Raw genomic sequence first — 24,326 nt, 5'->3', positions numbered from 1 at the left:
CTTACAGGTTTCCACCAGCAAGGTTACAATCTTACCATCACGTGTATAAACATGTAAAAAGCCTTACTTTAAACATTGACAATTTTCAATTATATTTGGCTTACTGTTAAAATTCACATACAGATCAGACTTTTCTCAACAAATTTACAAAATAAAGCTAGAAATAAAGAACTTTGGATACAATGTGTGACATCTGTATCTGAGAGCTGCCTCAACTTTGAAGCATTTGTAAATTATGTCAGATCATTTGAAAAGGAGCAAAAATTTCCATTTAAGACCTGCTTCCAATAAGTGTTGCTTACAAAGACAGAATACCAATATAATAAGTAAAAAGCAGTTCCTAGTATTTTTGTGAATATGACAAACTGTTCATCTGTGACACAGGACTAAAGGTGGAATTACAATAGTAATTCCAGTAAAGCAGCAGGAATGTTTGCATTTCTCCATCTGACATTAAAAGCAGCACGCTCTATGTAGGCCTCATTTGTAAACCTCCACGAATTTAATCAAAGGCATCAGAGTTTTATCCAAAGAAAGAGCAAACACATTATGAGCTACATAGCTTTATTTCTCTGTGAAAGAAAAAGAAACCAAGAGAGCGACTGAAAATTCAGTAAATACAGGACTTTTCTTTAATTAGAATGACTTCAAAATAAGTCAAAACACATAAAACAACAAAGCTGCTATCCTGGAGGATGTACTGTCTAGTACATCACAGTGACTCTGGCTCACATCCACAGATTTTTACATTTTTTATTACTCAGTTTTTTGCATGATCTTGGACATAAAGTATGCAAATTATCCTTGTGGGTTTTTTTTTTATTTGGCAAGAAATTATAAAATATGAATTCAAATAAATTTTTAGAGGTTTGATTTGTGTTTTGATAAAATAAGGGGACTTTTATAATATGTAAGATTTTCCTGAATTGTAAGAAATCAGAGGAATTATAATGTTTTAAGCAGTGGTACTTCTCTGGTTGTCTCTATTCCCGAGTATTTAAATAAGTACTAAAATATCAATAGTTTAAGAGTAAAATTAAAATGTGAAAGCTCTGGATTTTTTCCTTTTTTTTTCCTACAGCCTAGGAATATCTGTCTTTTTTCATGTATGAAGGGGAAACCAGAAGACTTTAAGTTTTGACAAATATAAGATAAAAGCAAGTTGAATAAAGTTAATCAAAAGGTAAATAGATAAGACCTACTTATTTTTTAATAAATTAATCTCATTCAACTCCAAAAATACTATCTAGTAGAAAAAATGGTTTTCATGTTAAATAGACCAAAAAAGATTAAATACCTGGTAAAAAATGTATTCAACTACTACAGGTTTTACCTTACCAAAATAAATCAAGAGCTTTCACATATTTCAATAAAAAGCTAAGTTCCTTAACTGTTAATCAGAACTATTTGTAAGCAAACAAAGCATGTTTTATTGAATAGTCCTTGTGTCTAGACAAACAATGCATTTATTGAAATTAATACATACCAAAAATTTCTGAAAGCAAATATTTTCTTTTTAATATGTGACAAGTACTGCATTTTCAGCAGATATGAGGACTGCCTACAATAATCATACCAATTAAATAATTCACATAATTGCCTGGTTCAAGGCAGTACTTTATTTAATATACTGCACTTTTGTGCCTGTGATTATGAGAGAAATTTTCCTGGACTTTCTGGCATATGCAGACTCCTTTTCCTTATTTCTGTTATTATGTCAGTTACTAGTATCTGGATATCATGCTGTCTTTAAAGATATGAATCCAGCAAGAAAAATTTTTTGTAGAAAATACTGACTTATTTTTACGGTTTTGATCTGCTTAAAATATTTTATTCAGAAAAATATATTTTATAATAAGGAAGGTTTGATACTGACTTAAAAGAAAATTCAAGGGGCAATCCATCAATATGTGGAAGAAACTCTTGGAATTCAGTAATAATTTGGCAGAAAACTGGTGTTGGAATATCATCTTATGTTACTGTCTCTTAACTGAAGAGCAATACATAGATTAAAAAATGTTAATCTGAGACTTTTCAGAAATACTTATGCTAATGTTTAAATTTTATGAATTAGTCCTCTGGAGATGCTAATGATTTCCCCTCATTTTGTTCTATTTGAACTATTTTGTTCTAAGCAACAAAGCTCAAGCAGTAAAAATTACTATCTGGCATGGGCTGAGGTAGTCTGTTTCCTTGATAAATTATTATTCAGTATTTATGCATTTCCCTCATAATTTCTTTATTCAATATACAGGTTAGATTTCTCTAGAAAATTTTAAAGAGCAGCTCTTTAAAATGTGTATATGCTCTAAACAATTAGTAAAATCTCAGAGCAATCTTCCCATCTGAATCCATCTCATGACTTTCTTGGGGGGAAAAAGAAAGAAAAAACGTCAAGCTGAGAGACTGGGTAGAGGACTTGATAATATAAATTTTGTGATGAAATTGTGATGAGAGTTACATGTACAACACAATCTTACAATGACTCTTGAGCAGTTGTTTCGCCTTTAAAGCTGGATGTTAATTTATAGATTTCAGTATGCTATAAATGATAATGGGATGTTGAAGAAGAAATTGCTGTAATGTGCAATCATGCCATGTGTGTTCATTTTAATATATTTTAGGTGACAACCCTTTTTTAAAGCCCTGGTCTCTTTACCTTTGTAATTCTACAGCTCAGAACTCTGTCCTCTCCTCCATGTTATGGTTTTTCCTCTCCTCCATTTTATGCTGGCTTTTATTAGGTATCATGTCTATATTTGACAACCATACCAAAAAAAGAGAGAAAGCCTTATTTTGTCAGCCCACCTGCCTGTCACCACCACTTTCTTGCTTCTGGGAAAGAAAAAAGAAAAAAAAAGACTGGGGCTTCTGTCTGCCAGATTCTGAAGCTTGCAGTTTGTCAGTTCAGTGGTATTAATTTTTATGCATCAGGCCAGAAATAGTAATTCAGATCATATTCCAAAACATTCCATGTTCATTCTGCACAGTATCACAAGGCCTAATATTGTACAGGAGAGTTAGAACTGAGAGCCTGATCCTGCAGCCAGTATGATTTTCCTCTTTACCTTGATTTGGGCACAATTAAGACCTAGATATATAAATGTGTGTTTTTATAACACAGTGGTCAGACAACTCACAGGAAACTGGAGGCAGAATCTTTTGATAGCCTGCATCCATACTGAAGGAGATGCATGCACTGGCTGGATTTGCAAAAAATGTTAATTAATTAATATCACAAAAATATTAAAATCACAAAAAAATGAAAAATAAAAGAAGTTGATGAATGATCTCAAATGTAGCATGATTCAAATAAACACAAAAAGGTGTTGTGGTGAGATTTGATAAAGTCTAATCTTACAATCTGTGCTAGGACAAAGCTGGAACTGGCCTCCAAAGCTGGACCAAGCATTTATATGGTGGGTTGTAATTAGTGAGAGTGATGGATACAAATTCCAAGCAGCTTTTTGGTTAAATTAGCTACCAGTCAATCACCATGAAAGTTCAGAAAAAAATTAAATTTTTTGTTCATTTTGATATTGTATAGATATTATTTTAGAATAATGAATCTAATATCTATATGAATATAGATATTATTTTAGAATAATGAATCAAAGGCCTTTAGCTTTTCCTCATATTTTTTAGGCTGAGTAGCTTTCAGCATTGCATTTTCCTTTAAGAAATGTCCAACAGAAATGTTTATTCAATAAAGAATGCCAAGTAACACAGTAACATTCTTGACCATGCAGAATAGACATACACAAAGAAAAAAATGAGATCTAAAACATTTTCTGTACATGAACTCCAAAGGTCATATACATCATGATTAATGATTCATGTAACACACTAAGGCCTTTACCTTTTCTGATTACATCAGTACTAATTTGGTCCTTAGCTGAGATATAACCACACAATATTTAATTGTTTACTTTTAAGTTACTTAAGTAAACTTCAGTATTTTTGAGGATTATGGCAATGTTTCAATACTTAAAGAATAAAATGCTAACATAAGAGGTTAATACCTCGTGAAGGATTTATTTGATTTTCATGGAAATGTTTTCAGATGGCAGTTGTACACCTTTCCTAAATCACCACAAAAGGTTGTTTGGGCTATCTGTAACTATTTTTTGTATATCAAAAAAGCACAGAGCCTTTTGCCAAAATACAAAAGCAATCCTGGCTAGAAAATTACTTTAGGAGAAAAGGAATTAGCTTAGTAGTAAGTTCATGTTTCAGCTGGCCATAACCACAGGTAAAAACGTGGTTTGATAAGCAAATCTATAAGCGTGGGGAGAGGAGGGGGAATATCTGATGACACACATAGACGTTTCAGAAGCAAAATAACATTCTTTCCTGGAAGAGCGGTTAGGCATTGGAACAGGCTCTCCAGGGAGGTGATGGAGTCACCATCCCAGGAAATGTCAAAAACCCCGAGTAGATTGTGGCGCTCTGCTATGCTTGGGTGGGTATGGTGCTATCCAGGCGAGGGATGGACTTGGCGATCTCGAACGCCTTTTCCAGCCTCAATGGTTCTATGATTCCCTGTAACGAAGGGACAAGGCTCTGCTCCTGAGGACTGAGATTGCCCGCACGACATTTTTGGGCTGTAAAGCTTCACACCAACACATGCACGTCAGACATCTACTGAGATACAAGCGCTTTAGGGATTTCATGAGATACGAGCACTTTTAAGACTCATTAAGAGCTAATTACACCCCAAAACACGCCCTTGCGGCGCATCTCCCACGGAAACGGCACCACCTCCCACTCCGAGCCGCAGGGAGCGAGGGGGACACGCGTGGAAAGGGCAGGGCAGCGGCGGGGCCGGGTGGGGCAGGGCGGCGGAGCGTGGGGGGGGCGGGGGGGGGCGCGCCCCGCGCGGGCTCCGCGGCCGCGCACCGGCACCGGCGCCTCGCGCCCCGCCCGCCCCCGCCCCGCGGCGGCGGCGGCCCCGCCTCGCGCCCGCGATCAGCTGCGCGCGCGTCACGTGGGCGCGTGTCGAAGGTCACGGCGCCCACAATGGAGCTGTCGCCGTACGCGCAGGGCGGGTGGCGGCTGCTGGGCGACCCCCGCCGCTTCCCCCGCCGCCCGTTCGCCGCCCTCCTCCGCGCCGCCTTCCGCAGCCTCCTGGATGACCCGCAGGCCGCGTTGGGTAAGGCGTGCCGCGGCGGCGGGTGCGGGCCGCGCCGCTCCGCGGGGCGCGCAGGCGGGCGCGGGGCTCCGTCCGCCCCCGCGGATGTTCGCGCGTGTCCGCGCTGCAGCGGGCGCTGCCCGCGCACACCCGCGGGGCGGCTCCTGCCCCCGGGCGGCTCCAGGGTGCCGCTGCGCGGGGTGTCATCGCTAATGCTCGCCCGCTCCGTTAAAGCTCCGAGCTGTCCGAAATAAGGGGAGCGGGCCGAGAAGGGTCCCCGCGCGCGTTCGTGTCCGCGGGGTGGGCCGGGCTAAGGGGGCGGTGTTCCCTCTCTGCCACCCTGCGGGGCTTTTCGCGCGGGGACGCGTCCTACGGCAGCCCCGGGCCGAGGGTGCGCGGCCGTGCAATTAATTTTGCGCTGTTAATGACTCCGCCGCCGCCGCCGCGGACGGAGCCAGCCGCCGGTGCCGGGCCGGGGCGGCGGGCGGGCGGGCGGTCCCGGTGCCCCTCCCGGCCGGTGGCCCCAGCCCCGCTTCTCGCCATTAAGAGGCTGCTGAAGTTCGCGGACGAGGCTCGCAGAGGAAACTGAGGTTTTCCTTCTTTCCTTTTTTTTTTTTTTTTGGTTTTTTTCCCCCTTTTTGTTTTTAACGGGAAGGAGCTGTAGGGGCGGCGGGGCGCTCAGCGCCGCACAGCCCCGCCTGGTACGGCTCGCCCCAGCCCGTGCTTCTGCCCCTCACCTTCTCCTCCGCCTCCTCACACCTTGCCTGCTTGTTCTGTCCTCTCGCTCTGAAACACCAAACGTGTTTCATTTTGACGTTTTTGTGGGAAGGATAGCGTTCAAAGGGCGAGCAGCAGGCTTTGGTACCGTGTGCTGGGGTTTGGCAAATAAGTGTGTCATCAGTAATTCATTTATTTTAGACGATCCAGACCTGAAAGATATTGACCCTACAGTATTAAAACATTGCCATGCTGCGGCTGCAATGTGTATTCTGGAGGCAGGGAAGCAGAAAGCTGACATATCTGCTATAAGGTACTCATACTTGGAAGCTACACCATTTTTCTAGCAGTTATTACTTAGAAGTGTACTGCTGAGTTAATGTTAACAGAAAACTAATAAATTCTCTTTCCCTGTAGCACGTGCCTAGAAGACTGCAAACTGGATAAAGAGAGAATAGAACAATTTTGCACCGAATATCAGGTTTTTAAACCAACTTTAACATATTAGTTTTTCTTATTTCATAGGAATTTATTGAACCTAGTAATTTTTTTTTTTCTCTTGCTTCAGAAAAACAAGGATGCATTGGAAATCCTATTGGGAAGGTAGGTCAACCACTCAGCAGAGACATGGTTTCACTTACAGTTAGTTTGAAACTGTCCTGGAAAACACTTCTGCATACTTTAGGTGATTAAAGTAAGTAATATTGTGCCATTAAAAAATAAAGTGCGTTTTTAACAAACTCTAGAAAACAGCTATTGAAACTTTTCTTCATTTGAAATTCTACTCTAAAATAACCTTTTAGAACTTCCCAAGAAGCATTACCAGGATCATGAAAAGTTCTTTATTGATGGACAGCTTGAGAAAATGACCTTTTCTTTTAGCATAGAGGACTTGTAACTGTTGTGTCTTCCAGCATAGGCAGATCTCCTCTCCATATAACTGATGTGTCTTGGCGCTTGGAGTATCAGATCAAGGTAATTTTTACAGATCGAGGTGTTTCTTTAGTCTGTTTTAATGCTGAGACCTGGATTTTTAATATGTTCTTTGTTTCTAATTTAGAACAATCAACTTCATAAAACTTATCAGCCTTCCTATTTGGTGACCTTAAATGTAGAGGTACTGTACTCCCAGCACCCTCAAAGGAAAAAATGCAATTTCAAGATATTTTTAAAATACAATAGACATTGCTGTTTCTTTGCTTTTTTTCCCTTCAGAACAGTGATTCAGGATCACACCCAGATGTTAGTTTTAGTTGTACAATGGAGCAATTACAGGTACTTGTTTCCTTCATCTTTCTATGTTTAGCCCCATTTGTGGATATACACGTTTTTAACAAATTGCCAATCAAAATGAAATCATATACACTATTACTTAAAAAAAATCCAATACTGGGAGGGTAAGAGAATTTTCCATAAAAGTTATCCAAGTGTATTTTTACTGTCTTTTCAAATAAAGTTGGAAAGTAACTGAATTTAGTTGCGTGGGGAGTGTTTTACATACGTGCATAAATATTTTGTCTGTTTTCATAACTGTAATCCATATGTATATGTGGGAGGAAACTCATCATTTTCTGAAACTCTGATTTCCCGTGCTTTAGAGAAATGATTAAAGAAGCTGGTTCAGTGATTTAAATGTGTCATGATTAAAAATAGAGAAGGAACTGAAGGCTCTTCAGTGGTGTTAATGACATGTAAGAAATGTCCTGAAACAAACGTTGATCTTTGTTTAGCGATTTAAATGTGTAACTGAACAATAGAGGTATTGTAATGCTTGGAAGTGACCAAACTCTGGAGGATCGGGAAGAGGGCTTGGTGGGAGAGGAAAAGCAAGATACTAAAACTTAAGGTTTACATCTCGTCTTTTTAAGTGTGTCTCAATAGCTGTCCTTTTGTCAGTAATGAGTGTTTCTAGTTGGTTTGCTGGCATAGTGAAATCTGATGTGCTTTGGCTGGAGAATGGTCCTAGTACAAAATTACACCCAAAATATTTTCGGTGTTTTAGAAATCCATGTACTACTTCAAAGCCGGAAGCAAATGTCAGCATTAGCCATTGTGGCAATACCAGTAAAATCTACGTGTAAATAATAATGATCTATTTTAGGAGAAAATACATTTTAAAGAGTGTTTTCCTTCAGTTCCCACTTTTCTGACTACATTATAAAATACTGAGCTATTGAATTATTTGCTTGCATTGTTCATCAGTTGCAACACTTCTTTGTTCTACAAGGTGCTGGTTTCACTTGAGTCTCTGTCTAAAAAAAATAATCTGTTCTTCTAGCTGACCTTTAAAAAATATGCTTATTCTAAGACTCTATTTCATCTCTTAGGACTTAGTGGGAAAGCTAAAAGATGCTGCAAAAAGCCTAGAACGAGCGACTCAGATGTGATGGAAGGAAGGTGTCAGCCTGCTGAAGCACTCTCCTTCCTAAGTGTCTCCTAAATGACAAATGTCTTTCATCTCTTGATGCAAACTGGGGTTTTTTTAAGTCCTTGGATGTGAATTAAATGATTTTTTTACATCTGCACTGGGTATTCCCTACTCATGTAATTTTTTTTTATTATTATTAACTCCTGTTAAATATTTGCTGAACTGCCGTGTCATCAAGGTATTCCTTCTATCTTATTTTGTATATTTTTACAACTGTCACTGCTTATTTTTCTCTGTGATCTAATAAAGGTTTATTCGCGCCTGTTGTGCAATTTCTATGGATGAATTAGCTGTACCTAAAAGTAAGATGCTAAACGTTAGATCAGCTCAGTGAGGCAAAAGCGCCTTCCCGTGCCGCGGCGCGTTTGCTAAGTCGCCCGCCGCGCTTTGTTACTTCCAGCCGACCTTACATCTCTCCTACGAGGAAAAGTCGGAGCCCGGCGCGGGGGTCGGGAAAGGATTCGGTTTAATTTTGTGGAGCCGGGGCGCCTCCCGGAAAGCCGGCAGAGTCCGCGGGATGGAGCGGAGCCGGGTGGCGGCTCCGGCTCGACGGCGCGGCTGCTCTGCTCCCGGCATCTCCCGCTCGCCCTGGGCCGCGCTGCTCTCCGCTCGCTCCCGCCCGCAGATGCGGAGGGGCTCCGAGGCGCGCTCCGCCCGCACCTGCCGCCGAGGGAGAGCGGCCCCGCGGAGGATGCGCGGCGGCGGCCGGTCCCTCACGGCGGAGCAGGGCTTTTCCTTCTCCGCTCCTCAGCGCCCGAGCGGCGGGCGGCGTCTTAACCTCGCCGGAGGCGAGCACGGCGCGGGTTTCCCCCGTTCCCTCCGGCCGCTCCGGGGCCGTCCGTCCCGCCCGCGGGACGTGGGGACCCCGCGGGTCCCCGCGACACCCGCTCCCGCCGCCGCTCGGGGTGGAAAAGCGTCCGCGCGGCCCTCGAGGGGACGCGTCGCCTCGACGGCGGCGGCTCCGCGCGGCCCCGGGCGGGCGCGGCGGGGCGAGGGGCGCGCGGCAGCGCGCACGCGGTGGCGGAGGCGCGAGGCCGCGGTGCGGGTCCCCGCGGGGGTGCCCGCGCGGCGGGACGGGGCGTGCGGGGGTGGGAGCGCGCAACAAGTGCGCGGAGGGAGGCGAGGGCTGCGCGGGCAGGGTGACGGGCGGCGTGTGGGGCCGGGGAGCCTGCGGGCTGCGGGGCTGCGGCGCGGCCAGGATGGAGAGGGCAGCGCCGGCCAGGGCGGGGGGTGCGGCGGCTGAAGGGGAGCCGCGGCGCGGGCGGAGGGAGCGCGGAGAAGGAGGGCGGGAGGCACCGTGGCTGCGGCGGGCGGGAGCCGCGGAGCGGGGCCGGGGGTCGGGGCGGGCGGTGAGGAAAAGGAGGAAAAGGAGGCATCGGCGGCGCGCGGGCGAGCGCGTGCAGGGCCGGGGGGAGGGGAGGGAGGGAGGAAAGGAGGAGGGAGGGAAGGGAGGGGGTGGCGGGCGGGGGAGGGGAGGGAGGGAGCGAGGGGGGAGGCGGAGGGGGAAGAGGCGGCCGGGTTGCGGGATTGGGTCACGGGGAGGCTGCCGGGCCCCGGCGGCAGCGCCGCTAATTCCCAGGCCGCCCTTAAGGAATGAGGCGCCCCACGTGACGCTGGCGGGGCGGGCGAACTCCGAGCCATTTTGGGGACGGTGTCAGTTTCCACTGTGTGCCTTCAGCGTTGCATTCTTCCCTCCTCCGCCCTCCTCCCGCCCGCCCGCCCGCCCGCCCTCCTTCCCTCCCCGGGTCCCCGCCACCAACTATGAAATAACAACAACAATAATACTCGTAATAATAACAATAATAATAAAAGAAGGAACGCGAGAGAGGCCGCGAGGCGGAGCGGGGGGCAGAGGGAGAGACAATGGGCTGGTGGAGAGAGGACCCATCCGGACCGGGGAGACTGTGCGCTCGCAGCGCCTGAGCCGCCCGGGCGGCCAACTCGGAGGGAGCGAGAGAGCGAGGGAGCGAGCGAGAAGGGCCCGCGAGCAGCCGAGGAGACCCGGGCGTTCTGTAACTAAAATGAGCGGAGCGCAGCGGCGGCGGCGGCAATAAGCTTATTGCAATTGACAGCGTCTGCAGTTCATTTCAAGATGGCCGCTTGGCTCACATTCATTTTCTGCTGAACGACTTTTAACTTTCATTGTCTTTTTTGGCCGCTCCGATCATCACCAACCGGCTCCGTTTTCCGGGTACGTATGAAGCGAGGTGTCGTCTTACCGAGGGCGGGGGGCGAAGGGGGCTCGGCGGCGGTTTTCGGCCGGTTTGGGGGCTGCAAAGGGGCGCCTAGGTGTCCCCCGAGCTCTCCGTATGGGAAAAGCGCTGACAGGCTGCTCTAGCCACACACACACATACAGACACGCAGCAGCAGCAGCCTGTGCACTCGCTCGCGTTACGCACCCACATTTGCAAATTTTAGTTCCTTTCTTTCTCCAGACGCCCCCTAAAACCTTTCTGTGCACATGGCCCCCGAGGAGAATATTTATATTTCCCGACCCTGCTGCCAGCCCGGCCCGAGCGCCCTTTGTTTAAAGGCAGATTTTGATTAAACAGGGACGTTCGTGAAATCTGGAGCTGCCTGGGTCAAGTGATTTCAGTCCTCCCCGAAAGAAATGTGTCTGGGGGGGGTTAAAATGTCAGATAATGCACCCATTTTATAGAGACGGAGCCAGTGGGGGGTAGCGATCCTCCTGGGGGGGTTGTTAGGCGCCGGGGCACCCAGCAGAAAATGTTATTAACTTAAGTTGGACAAGTACTTCTGTGAAATTGGATGGGTTGTAAGATGGCGGTTCCCAGTTGTTTCCAATGTCTCCTCTTACATTTCTGCTCTAAATGCTGAACTTTAGGGGTTTGTGCCTACTGGGAGAGGCAAGGGGTGGTCAACGCCGAGAAATAACTTTTTTGGGGGGTAAGGGTAGCACTTTTAATGCGGTCTTGGGGAGCTGGGGCGAGCGGTTTGCTGGAGCCTTTGGAGCAAAGGTGATGTGTCTGCGGGACGCGGAGGGGGGGTGGTGTGTGTGAATTTCTTTTCTCTAGTTGGTATATTTTTTTACCCTGAGCCCCGGGAAGGGTAAATTTACATGAAATCCTTTGTCAGATCTTAAAGGTGTCACGAGTGGGCTCCTCGTGCTGCTTATGGGCAGCACTTGAAAGTTGCTGGTGTTATGTTTTTATAATTGAATGGCCTTGGCAATATATAAAGCGGGATGTTTCTGGATGTCTGCTGTAAACATTTGCAAATAATCAGGTGAAAATAAGCAGGAAAAAAATCGCATTTCCATAAAAGTGAGGCAGTAACTTTTCAGCCTCTAAAAACTTTGGTTCACTCTTCCACTCTCCAGGAAAGTGGAAGAAAACCTGGGCATGTGTGCCCATTTGCAAGCTTGTCGCTAAAAGAATTTTTTTGCGTAGTCTGTAGTGGTGAGAGCAGCTTCTGTTGTGGGACTGTCCCTAAGACCAGGGACGTTCAGTACAGTCCAGTAAAACTACTTTGAGTGACTCTCGGCAGCCGTCCTGGAAACTGAGACTTGTGTTGCACTTCGCCAGAGACACGAAGTTTTGACCTACCTGATCGCTTAGATATTACAAAATTAACATTTTAGTGTATTTTTTAAAGTAGTTAGATTGTGTCTTACGCCTAGTCCCAGGGAGGCGATTTAAGAGACTGGGGTCCTTTTGCACTCTGTTGCCAATATTCAGGTCTTTTCTCGCTGATGCGAGTTGCGCAGAGATACTTGAGGTTCGTGTGCCTCCTCTGAATGAACTACTGTCCTCTCCTTTAAAACATATGTGGCCATTCTTAAGCGAAAGAGTAATAACAGGCTCGATAGTACAAGTGACTCTGGCTGATAATGGGTGAAGATGTAGAATGAAGGCTGCTTTATTCCTGATGAGAGTTTTCCGAGAGGAGATGGGTACAAAGTACACAAACCTACCCGAGCGATGCTTCTATTTTTTTATGTATGTATTTTCTGTTAGTGACCTGTCGAGCAAGGTTTGATAGCTTATTGCCATTATGGATTTTTAATAATGTAGTTGATTCTTAGCAGGAGAATGCACTTCTGTTTTTCTTCATTTTGACATAACTTGTTTAAGGCCTCTGTATAATCGGTTGGCTGGCAGTGTTTACTTGTTGCAGGTATTATCCACATATATTTTACGTTTTGTTGTTCCATGTGTCAATGTGTAAATATATATTGTCCTGGCTAAGAGGCTGTTTGTATTCCTGTGAAGTGTTGGCATTCACCGTGCGATCAGCAGGAGCAGAAAAAACATCTGAAAGGGTTTCCCTCGTACCAAGATATTAAACTCAGGCTGATGTAGTAAAATGTGCTGCGTTCATGTTACATCCCCGCAGGCACAGACACGCGTGTGCCTGCGCGGGTGGCTTTTGGGGAGAAATTAAGTGCCTAGTTCAGCTCGCTGGGGAAAATCACTGATTTTCAAGATAGCTCATAGCACGTTGAAAATGTGCTAACTTTGGGCAATAAATAATCCGCATTTAGGGGTTGCTTCGACAAAACAGGTTTCACGGTTGAATTTAATCCCCCTCCATTTAGGAAGGGGCTTCGCCTGCGTGAAATAAACGCGTTAGTGTCTTGAAAGGTTTGTCCCAGTCTGTCAGGGCTGGGAAGGAATTCTCGGTCAGCCGACTTGTGTGACCTCGGTCACTGCTGGGTTTTTTTTTTTTTGGTTTAGATATTTATGAATTATAAGGTAGTGACTTGAACAAATAAAACACAGAACCGTGAAAGCTGTCCATGTGTAAGTACCTAAAGGGGCTCCAGAGCCGCCGGCTTCAGGGCGCTGGGTTCTTCAGAGAGGCATGCAGAAACTCCGTCTCTGCCTTTTCTGGGAAAAGCAAAACCTCAGTATCAGTTTAAAAGGAAGAAGCGGAGGGTCAGGGACCCTGGAAGCGACATTTAAACCGCAGTACAATGCAGCGGGGGTCTTGCTTTCCCGCACGGTGCTGGGAACAGCTTTGGGGACCTGGTCTGGCTTGGTGCTTCTGGAACTTTGCTTTTCTTTGTGCTGGCCGGCTGTGGTTTGATGTTGGGGAGTTTTATCTGCTGTTCACTCAAGGGTTCTCCTGCAGTAACAAGAGAAGTTTCCTGGTCGGGGTCGCTCGTTGGCGCTGTGCACGCTTCTGACGAATATTGTACCCCTGTCCTGGTCAGTTTGGCTGACGTTCAAAGCTTTTAGAAACATTACTGTGTTGCCACCTTTCCCCCCCCCCCCCCCTTTTTTTTTTTTCTCCCCTCCCGCTGCCTAACATTGAAGTTTGCGAATGGCTGCTCGCATATTGAGCATTCGGTGCTGCGGTGAGAGGTGGCTCGCAAGCTGTGCCTCGGGAGGAGAGGGGACCAGGGGCAGGAGTTGGTGTGCTGGGAGCACTGACCTGGGGAAATTAATAGCTTGGAGTGGAGCAACGTTGTTACATTACATTTTTCAGGATCTGGTCGACAGAAAATAATTTACTCTACAATTGACGTGGCTGACAGGGATTTTTCCCTGTGCGTGCTTTTCCCTTTATCTGTTATTCCCTCTCATTTTAAACAGTGTGTATGCATCTAGCATTGGTGCCAGTGCATGTGATGGGGTTTTATGGGTTTCAGACTATGAAAATGACATTTGTTTTTCACTCTTGTCTCTGCTTTGTGTTGACAAGGTGTTGATTTAGCTTTAGGAATGATCTGGTCACATGGTCCTTCGCATGTTGTCACTAATGTACCGTTTAAAGTCGGTTTGGGCTTTTTCCCCCTTCTCGGTGTGTTTTATTGCTGAAAAGGGGGGTTACTTAAGTATCCGGAGACTTGTTTTCTCCCGTCCGAGCACCTTACTCTGGTGATGCAAATCTCTTTTACACCTTTTGCAAAACTTTGCACCGCGCTTGCCTCGTCCGCGGGATGATTTTCAAACAAGCGTCAAAAGGTGGGAGAAGGAAAGAAAGAGAGAAAAAGAGTTGGGGGTGAGAGAGAGCTAGGAAGGAGAAAAGTGAGGAGAGCAGAGAAGGAGAGAGCGGGGATGCCGGCGCGGTGGAGCGGGAGCTGGGGCTCGGCACCCCACTGGCGGGGCAGTGGGCTCGGTCCGGGAGCGCGGCGCGGTTCTGCTCGCCGGAGGGAGGGAACGGAGGGGGAGAGGAGCTATCTCAGACCAGCTCCTCGCACCGAGTCGACGTGGAGAGAGGCCCCTGAGAGGATCCGAAATGGCCGAGGCTCGGGAGGAGCCTCTGGCACTCGCCTCCGCCAGGCTGAGACCCCGAAGCCCGGGGCCGCCCCCGCCGGCCGGGCTGCCCCGCACCGCGCCCGGGCACCCTCCGGGCTGTGCCACCCGACCCCGCCCGGGCCGCTCCCGCCCTCCCCCTCCCCTCCCTTCGCGGCCGGGCTCCCAGACCCCCGCGGGCTCCTTGGCTCCTCCACCCCCACCGCCAGCCCCCGGGCCCCGCGTCCCACCCCCTGGCCCGGCCCGACCCGCCCCCCCGGCCGCCCCCCGCCCGGCTCTCGTGTGTTCCCAGCGGTGGCAGGATGCCAAGTGTAAGTGTAAGTTGCTATAGCAACCCCCTCGGAGAGCGGAGCAGATCCGGATCGGCACCGAGCCGCAGCGGCAGCCGCCCGGACCCCCCCGGCGGGCCGGCCCCGCCGCCCCGGTGCCCGGCCCCGCTCCGAGGTGCGTGTGTCCCCCCCCCTCCGTCCCTCCCCCCGCCGCCCCTCCCCGCGCTCCGGAAATGCCAGGGCAGCCGCACCGGGAGGCGCTGGTTCCCCTTTGTGCTGCTCGCCGGCAGCCCGGTGCCCGCCGTGTCGCCCCCGGAGCTCCCCGCCGCATCGCCGCCGAGCCGCCCGCGCAGCCCGAGCCGGCCGGTGCCGCCGCGCCGCGGGAATCGCCCGTGCCCGCCGGGGAACGGCGCGGTGGGTGCCGCGGAACGACCGCCCCTCCGCGGGGCTGCGCCCAGGCCGGCCCGGGGCGGTGCGGTGCGGGGACGCCCCGCCGGCCTCGGGACCGGACCTCGCCCGCCACCCGGCCCCGCGCCGCCGCCGCCGCCGCCTTCGTCTTCCGCGCTCGGTCTTCCTCTGCGCCGGGGGATGCGATGCGATGCACGGGGGAAGGGGATGCGCCGGACCGCGGCACCTGGGACGCCGCCGCGCTTGGCCCCGCTGACCGGTCCTCTGTGTGTGTGTGTGTGTCTTTCAGAGCCGCTCCTCGCCACGCCAAAATGCACCGAACAACCAGAATCAAAATAACCGAGCTAAACCCCCATCTCATGTGCGTGCTCTGCGGCGGGTACTTCATTGATGCAACAACCATCATAGAGTGCCTCCACTCCTGTAAGTACGACCGGGCGCTCCGCGTTTTTCACCCGCCGCTTCCCTCCTTTCCCGACATCCCGGGAACACACACGAAAAAAAAAAAAATCCTCCCAAGCCCAAACCCCCCGAGGGGCTCGGGACCGACGCCCTCCTCCTCCCCGACAAGATGGGAAGTAGGTGTTCCAGCCGCGGTGCAGATTTTCTGAGGACGGCCCTACGGTCTTTGTTAAACTAATAATATATGTGCCATAAGCGTCTCCTTTTCATGGTAATTGCAGCTTATTTGGGTAGTTGTTTAGCTTAAGCAGCGTGTTGCTGACAATGGACGATTTGCTCTAGCTTGCATAGTTTAGAGAATCGCACCTTTATCTATGCATATCTGAGCGGCACCTAGGAGCATCACTAAAAGCCTGTGGTGTTTGACTTACAGTTTGTAAGACCTGTATCGTGCGTTACTTGGAGACCAGCAAGTATTGTCCTATCTGTGATGTCCAAGTTCACAAAACTCGACCGCTTTTGAATATAAGGTAGGAGAAAGTTGGGAAGTGCGCATTGCATCTCTGTATCTCTGTTTTTGCTTTATGTGAGGAGACCAGCAGTAGTCGGTGTCAATGTTATCTCTTCGTCTGCAATTTAAATCTGAAAGGGCTTGTCAATTTACAAGCTACCTCGTGTGTATGTGGTCTCTTTGGAGTTTCTTCACTGATTGAAACTGAAGATGCCTCTAGATGTTTTTGTTGGCCTATTTTAACATAGACCAGTCATTGATGCCTCTTCCTTCTCCCGAATTCTGCTGTACCATCCGATAGTTCTTGCCTCTTCTTTCTGTATCTCCAAGACATGCATCACTCCAACCACAGCTCCTAGTCATGAAAACTCCTGCTGCAACTTTCCAAACTAAGAGGCAGAAGCCTTTAAAATATCATTTGCCTTTCAGAAACATTTTTGTTGTCAGCACTACATTTTGCTCTCTGCACTTTCTAGGAAAGACAAGAAGATTTAAGGCCTTCCTTCAGTCTGAGAGACTTCTTTTTCAGTTGTGGTAATATGGATGAGTTTTGGTTCAGAGTGGTATTTAGAGCAGGGTTAGTTTGATTACAAGGTCCTGTAAGTTAACTTTTTATGACTGGCCTCCCACTTTGTAGAAGATGCCTCATTGTTGTGAAAGTTTATAAGTGAGGAGCTGCCATTTGGATTAAAATATTGCTTCATCTACTTAATTTTATGTTGTGGGGTTGTTCTTTTTTCAGGTCAGATAAAACTCTCCAGGATATTGTATACAAGCTAGTACCAGGCCTTTTCAAAAGTAAGTACTTAAATCAGGTATTTTATTAAGAGCAGAAAAACAAAACCAGAGCCGCTATCCTTTATCAATACCGTGAGTTACAGAGTAACTACTAAAAGAAAAATATATGCTTTTCCATCTAGATGAAATGAAAAGAAGAAGGGATTTTTATGCTGCTCATCCGTCGGCTGATGGTAAAAGCTTCTCGTTCACAACTTTAATATGTGTGGCATTGAGCTGGATGTTTTTACTGTTTCCTTTTTAACTTACAAGTGATGTATTACCGTCACAGAATTTTAAGAAGTAAAGTCAGCATAATAAAAGTTTATTGTTTTAACAGTCAGGTAGCTTTCATTCATTATCTTACTGTGAAGATTTTTTTTCTTGTTACTGAGAATTGCAATTCTTCCTGATTTGAATTTCAAAATGTAAATTATTGTGGAAATTTCTGTGCAGCTGCCAATGGCTCTAATGAAGACAGGGGAGAAGTGGCTGATGAAGACAAAAGAATTATAACAGACGACGAGATAATAAGCTTATCCATTGAATTCTTTGACCAGAATAGGCAAGTTCCAGAATGGCAAAATTTTATGTTTACCTATTTGATAGCACCTGTATTTATTATTTGTTGTAATTGTGTAATTTCTTTTCACAGACTGGAGCGAAAAGGAAATAAGGAGAAAGAAAAGTCAAAGGAAGAGGTAAATAACTTTCCTTTACTCCAGGGGAAACATATCACACACACACACAACTTTGGGGCAGATCTGTAGCTGAGAAAAATATGTAGCTATATGTGTCTAGAAGAAGTGAAGCACACCTCCTATCATGGCACTAGGTACAGAAGAGGTAAAACATTTTCATACAGCTGTATATGCAGGCAACTTTTTAAAATTCAAAATACCCACAGTATTATTTTGAAAGCAGAATCTGATTTTTCGTCAAAGTTTGGGAAAACATATTTAGTAATTTATTAAAAAATAATATGTATTGCATATGTACCTGGAAAGATATTAAATATAATACAAATATTTACATATGAATTTAATTACAATTTTAAATTACTTTCTGTAATTTGCCGCTTATTTTGATGTGCCCTCCAAGACAGCAGGCATTGTTGTACTACAGCTGATAATTTAGTAAGGTGCACTTTTTTCAACATGAAATGCTGGAATAGAACATTGGTGGGAGTACTTGTGCATTCTCAGTAGACTGACTTTCTTTACCATGCCACTAGGTGAATGACAAAAGATACTTGCGCTGCCCAGCAGCAATGACAGTGATGCATCTAAGAAAGTTCCTGCGGAGTAAGATGGATATACCTAACACTTTCCAGGTACCCATGGGGAAAGAGTGGTTGGTTTGTTTGTTTGGGGTTTTTGGGGGTTGGTTTTGGTAGGACTCATTTTTCTCATTACAGCCGGTCCCAGCCAAGTATTTTTGGTGTGTGTCATACATTATTTGGTTTATTTATAAAATATCTGTCTGTAGAGTTTGGTGACATTGTAATTTTTTTAGTGCTGTAAATACCAAAGTATTAAGAAATTGTTCCTTGATGTATTTGCGATATCTGTGACAGTGGGGCTACTTCTACCTCTGAGCAGTCGTGTGCTAGGGGTAAGTGCCTGGATGCTCCTTAATGCAAGGGTTCATATCTCGAACAGATCGATGTGATGTATGAAGAGGAGCCTCTGAAGGACTACTACACCCTAATGGATATTGCCTACATCTATACCTGGAGGCGGGTGAGTATTTCCAGCGTGCCTCCCGGGAGGGTGCAGGTCATGGCCTGGGCAGGGCACTTACCAGGGTCTCCCTTTTGCTTTGCAGAATGGGCCTCTGCCCTTGAAATACCGGGTCCGACCTACTTGCAAGAGGATGAAGATCAGTCACCAGAGGGAAGGCTTGAATAATAGTGGGGAGCTGGAAAGTGACTCTGGGAGCGACAAGGCAAGCAGCCCAGCAGGAGGCATCCCCTCCACCTCCTCCTGTTTGCCCAGCCCCAGCACGCCAGTCCAGTCTCCTCACCCCCAGTTCCCCCACATCTCCAGCACCATGAATGGCACCAGCAGCAGCCCCAGCAGTAACCACCAGTCCTCCTTTACCAACAGAGCTCGGAAAACATCAATAAATGGCTCCTCAGCCACTTCATCTGGTTGATGTGCCAACCAGGCTACCACCCTTGCCCCTCCTTTATATAGGTCTCTCCATGCCATTACAGCTTTATAGATGCTAATCCATGTGACTATCATCCAAATTGCTTTCTTTTGTAGTAACACTGAACTTGGCTATAAAAGGCGGACTAGGTGACATTCAGGATGGACGTTATTGGAAACGCAAGATTGAAATGTAAATTTTTCAGAGGACTGGGAAACAAACGAAAGTTACACCTTCACCTGTTCTGAATGATGTGGAGTTGTGTCTGTCCCCATCATCTGGAGCCAGGAGTCTCCAGAAGTCAATACAAATCCTGGGAAGTAGTTTGTTAATCCAGACTAACTCCTCCATTGCGTTCTCTTCGATTGTTATTGTTCTTATACTGTTTTGTGAACCTGTAGAAAGCAAGTGCTTTTTCATCTTGAAATCCAACAAAATTGAAAGAATATGCATAGAAAAATGCATATATGTAGCCATGTCACTGTGAATAACAATTTTTGCGTATTAGCCATTTTGATTCTTATGTTGCATCTTTTACTTCTCTGTTGCTGCGCAGAACCGATCAAAAGAAAACTTCAGTTTTACAATCTGTATGCCTAAAAGCGGGTATTACCGTTTTATTTACTGACTTGTTTAAATGATTCGCTTTTGTAAGAATCAGATGGCATTATGCTTATTGTACAATGCCATATTGGTATATGACATAACAGGAAACAGTATTGTATGATATATTTATAAATACTATAAAGAAAATATTGTGTTTCATGCACTCATGATATGGTTGTTAAATTTCTAAACAGGTTCGACCCTTGCAGATGCCGCCTGTTTGAGCTTTGCTCATACTGCAAGAAACACATTGTGTGTGAGAGCTACAGTATTGGGGAAGCACATTCAAGTCTCTGATAACCTGGAGGCAATTGGCAATCTTAAAAGAATTTTACTTGCTTTGTCTTTTATTTTTCCTTCCAAGTGGAATATTTTTACTTTACCAAATGTTGAAGTGATAACAGTGAAAAAAAGAAATCAAGGGATGTGGAAGTTTTAGACCTGTTTGATTACCTTCTTATTATTTGGTGTGGTGGGTCTGTGTTTCTAAAAGCACATGGAATCATTATAGAAGCCATAAACTCTTTGATATAAATTTTAAGGAACCAGCAAGTGGCCGGATGAAGGCATTTTATCTAAATTTGTTTTAATATATATGTATATGGTACAGTACTAACTTCATTAAAATTTAACTGGTACTTCAATATTTCCAGTAAATTGTGGAGAATGCCTTCTCTTTAATGGCCTGCAAGTAGGTGCATTTTATTAGAGGCTTCTATGGGTGGGGTTTTTTCAATAGGAGGAACTTTTCCACCATAAAGTGTGAACAACCCAGAACACTTTTCAGTTTGTGCTTTGCTTTGGTCGAACTTTGTGTGTGTTCATCACCCATCAGTTATACATTTGTGAGGGTGTTTATTCTATATGGATATTGTTTCATGTTTGTACGGAAAAATTGTAGTTAAACATTTCATTGTCTCCAGTCTGCAAAAGAAGCACAATTCTTATTGCTTTGTCTTGCTTATAGTCATTAAATCATTACTTTTGCATATAAATTGCTGTTACTTGTCCTGCTTGTTTTTATAGACCAGGTGATTGCAAATCCTCCACAAGGTTATTGCTTATTGATGTATATGTCTTGTTAAACAAGAGTTGATATTTTTTCCTGTAGTAAACATGTACAGTTCAATTTCAACAGTAAAAACTTCAGTTTTATATACACGAATAACTTTCATTTATAGCTGATCAAAGAAATAAACAAATAAAAGGGATAATTCATTGAAAAGTAGCAAATTACCTCTGTTGATAATGTGGTGTTAAAGGGCAAACATATTGTTCTTGTGGGAAGTATTTCTGAGTGTACCAAAGATTTTAGTGAACAGTACAGTACAGCGCACTAAAATAACAAAGGGAGGGAAAAAAACACCTAGAAATTTTAGTGATTTGTTTTGGTTGCCTGTCTTGAAAACATTTGCTGTTCTTTATTTGACCCCGATTTATTATTGAAAATAAGCAAATGGTTCATCCTCACATCCCAGTCAGCCACAGGTTTTACCTCCTCTCTGTTCAAACTTAGCCTTTGTTAAACTGCACTGCCCGGGAAGGGAAGAACTTGATTTTTCTGATGGCGAGTGCAATGTTCTGCCTGTGCTACCCTGGATTACTTTTAAAGCCTCAGTGGAACTAAATACGTTTTAATAGAAAGATACCTCTCAATGTGACTGAATGTCTATCTTGGCACGATTCCCTGAGCTACATGAGTGAATCACGCTGTACTGGTTGAATTATTTCGCCCAAAAACCAGCACTGAACCTGCAGCAGAGGCTTGCACATTAGCACACAGATCAAAATGTGCTTAATTTTACTCGAAATAGCAGTTAATCACTACTTCTAGCATCAGTACGGAGCTAATCTCGGTCTTTGTGGCGTGCCCTTGAAGCACGCGGCAGTGAAACAGGAGTTGGATATTTCCCTTCGAGGTTTACTAAGCTCTTACAGTATTTTCGACCTCTCCCAATTTGACATCTCCTGTCTGAACAAGAACAAACGCTCTAGTAGCTCTCTTGCCGAGCTGCAAAAGCCGCCGAGGATGTTTGTGCTACCATGTGAAACTTTTGTTTTGCTGCTGGCCCTGCGCAGATGGCACTGCGATGCTTATATACTGCTAAGCACAACTGGGAGGACGATCAAAGATAGCATCTTGGTGTTCTACTTGTGAAGCTGCTATGTCAGCTTTCCCGGTTTCACAATATTTTCCTTTGCATATACATAGTGACAGGTTTTCCTTTCACATGTACCTAAATTCTCCCTGAAATGAAAGAAATCTCCGCTCAGTACATGTAAGAGGAATCTTTTCATTATCCGACGTTGCGTTTGTGTAGATGTTGGGATAAAGGCGAAGTCTACTGCGTTATCCTGAGCTTGTTCAACAAGCAATCTGGTCAAGGATAGAGGCAGGAGTGGTCTGTGCCGGCTGGAAAAGGATGTTTTTCTGCCTTCATCCGACCAAATTTTCCGCCCTGGTTCAGCTGCCTGCAGTTCCAAGCAGCGCTTTTGTGTCCGGCACGAATGGAGATCCAGCCCCGGGGAAAGCAACAGAGAGGAAGCATGAAAAGCTCCATACGCTTCTGGAGAAGACGGACAGAAACAGGGAGACGGAATGCAGAAATGTGCCGGGAGAGAAAGAGGAGCATGACGAGCTTGCTGAGCCGCGATGGTTGTCCCCCAGCACGGACCATTTCTCTCAACAACCTGCGCCCATGACTTCCAGAAAACCGTCGCTGGCGGGCGGGTACCGCCGGCAGATTTCCGACACCGGCAGCGTCCCGTGGGCAGGAGAGGGAAGCGGCGGGCGGCACCGCCGCGGCGCCGGTGACCCGGGCAGCACCGGGGGAGCTCCAGGAAACACCGTGAGAAAGCGATGCTCCCCAATTTTTGAATGATGAGGGGGCATAGAAACCCGACGGCGGAGGCAGCGGCGGGCGCCCTTCCCGACCAGGCGATACCTTTGGTCCTCTGGCCGCGGCCGCCGGGCCACCGCCGTCCCCTCCGCCGCCGCACCGCTGCCCAGGAGTCGCTGGGGATTTTCAAAGCGCGCCCAAAGCAAGTCTTCCCATGGCCGGTACCGGGGCAAACTCTCCTTCCTTCCTTCCGCCGCCGCCAGCCCTGCGCCTCTTTTCCTTCGCCGCGGCCCCGAGCCGCCGGTTCCTCAGCCCCGGCGTCAGACTGCTCCTGCCCTCCAAACATCACTTTTGGACTGTTCATCTCTCACCACGCAGGAACTCCTGCAGTTCCGATCTTTGCCACCAAACTGGCTGACGAGGATCGGGTTGTCTCGTCGTGCCGGGCTCCGATTTCTGGCCCCGGAACGGGCGGGCGGCGGCGGCCCCCGCCGCAGGCACCGCAGCGGGAGGAGGGCGGCGGCGGCCCCGCCGAGCACCTCGCGCCCTCCCGATTTTAAAACGGTGAAATTCTGAGACAGTGTTTACTCAGATAAGTGTTTCCTGTTTCCGCTGTTAATTTTTAACGTTCTTGCTCCTACACTGGGTACTTGAAACGGATTTCCTTTATTTTACTATAAACAGTTTATTTTTCATCTTTTGTGCCCTTCTCTTACTCGGAGGACGCCTGGAGAAGAACCTGCCCTCACCTCCCAAGGGCTGCGGATCTCTGCTTTCTGCAGCTCAATGTCGTTGCCCCGTTCCGGGAGCTCCGACCCACGGTTGATTTGTGTTTTATTAACTCGAGGATGGCAAGGATTCTGGCAGAGAGGATTTTTTCCAACTCTGGCTCCTTCACTCGCTTTCCCCGCGACCAACAGAGGAGTCCCGCCAGGAGAACAGAAACACTTCTAAAGCCCGGTGTGGACCAGGCAATTCTCGGTCTCGCCGTCTTTGGGGATGGGATATTTGTATTTATTTAACAGTGATGATGTGGGTTAAAGAAAAAAAAAATAATAATGTCAGCAACGGGTAGAGCACGAAGGACACGTAACACCCACGGCAAAGGAGGTTTTCCTGCCGGGGTTGGGCACGGAGAGGGACTTTCATCCCCGCTCGCTGCCGCGAAGCCGCGGCCACGACGGGCAAGACAGCGGCAGTCACGGAAAGGCCGCGAGTGGCGGTGCCGGGGCGGGCGCTGCCCCAGGGCTTCGAGGAGCCCGCGGGCCTCCCCGCCGCCGGGCGGGCGGCCGCTGCCCGCCCCGGGAGCCCAGCCGGGAGCTGCGCTTCTGCTGCGTTTGTCTCCGCGCCGCCTCCGCCGGCGGGAACGCGGCTTCTCGGGCCGGCGTGGAAACGTGGCGCTCGGCGCCGCCGGTGCGGCGGGCGCGGCCGGCCCCCGCTGGCTGCCCCTCACGGGCGGGCCGCCCCGCTCCGCGCCCCCCGCGCCCGGCAGAGGCCATCTTGCGCCTGCGCACCTCTCGCGCCCGCGGAACTTCCCCCGCGCCGCCAGATTCGAACGGGGCTGCGCGGAGCGGGACCCGCGGGGGACCCGCCGGCCGCGCCCGCCGCGCCTGGGCCCCGCCAGCGCCGCCCCATCGGCCTCCGCCGGCGGCCGCGGCGGGTGCACCGTCGCGCCTTTGGCAGCTCTCGGGCCGTGCCGGGTCCGGCCGGGATGCGGCGGGCACGCCTGGCAGGCAGCACCCCCGGCCGCAGCCGCGCTCCGCTGAGGTGCGGCGGTGCCGCCGCAGGCTCCGCACCGTCCCGCGTCCAGTCTGCCTTCCCCCGCCCCCTGGCCTTTAGGGTGCTCCAGCCAGCCCGGGCAT

The 24,326-nt window shown here is 47.8% G+C and overlaps 2 protein-coding genes across 2 annotated transcripts; both read left to right on the top strand.

Moving 5' to 3' along the window:
• The first annotated feature begins 4,992 nt into the window (after positions 1-4,992).
• Positions 4,993-8,538, top strand: COMMD3 (COMM domain containing 3). The gene is made up of 8 exons (XM_066552323.1): positions 4,993-5,152; positions 6,050-6,161; positions 6,266-6,329; positions 6,417-6,451; positions 6,763-6,823; positions 6,909-6,965; positions 7,064-7,123; positions 8,176-8,538. Exons 1-8 carry the CDS (start codon positions 5,020-5,022, stop codon positions 8,233-8,235), a joined length of 582 nt encoding a protein of 193 aa, XP_066408420.1. The 5' UTR covers positions 4,993-5,019; the 3' UTR covers positions 8,236-8,538.
• A 1,469-nt stretch (positions 8,539-10,007) lies between these two features.
• BMI1 (BMI1 proto-oncogene, polycomb ring finger) lies at positions 10,008-20,857 on the top strand. Its single transcript, XM_066552310.1, has 10 exons — positions 10,008-10,467; positions 15,464-15,597; positions 16,010-16,106; positions 16,830-16,885; positions 17,008-17,058; positions 17,321-17,429; positions 17,520-17,565; positions 18,099-18,197; positions 18,526-18,606; positions 18,692-20,857. Exons 2-10 carry the CDS (start codon positions 15,486-15,488, stop codon positions 19,019-19,021), a joined length of 981 nt encoding a protein of 326 aa, XP_066408407.1. The 5' UTR covers positions 10,008-10,467; positions 15,464-15,485; the 3' UTR covers positions 19,022-20,857.
• The last annotated feature ends 3,469 nt before the right edge of the window (positions 20,858-24,326 follow it).

This window comes from Molothrus aeneus, chromosome 1, assembly GCF_037042795.1.
Source record: "Molothrus aeneus isolate 106 chromosome 1, BPBGC_Maene_1.0, whole genome shotgun sequence".
Taxonomy (NCBI): Eukaryota; Metazoa; Chordata; class Aves; order Passeriformes; family Icteridae; genus Molothrus; species Molothrus aeneus.
The sequence above is the reverse complement of the archived record's forward strand: the minus strand, read 5'-3'. Positions and strand labels throughout refer to the sequence as shown.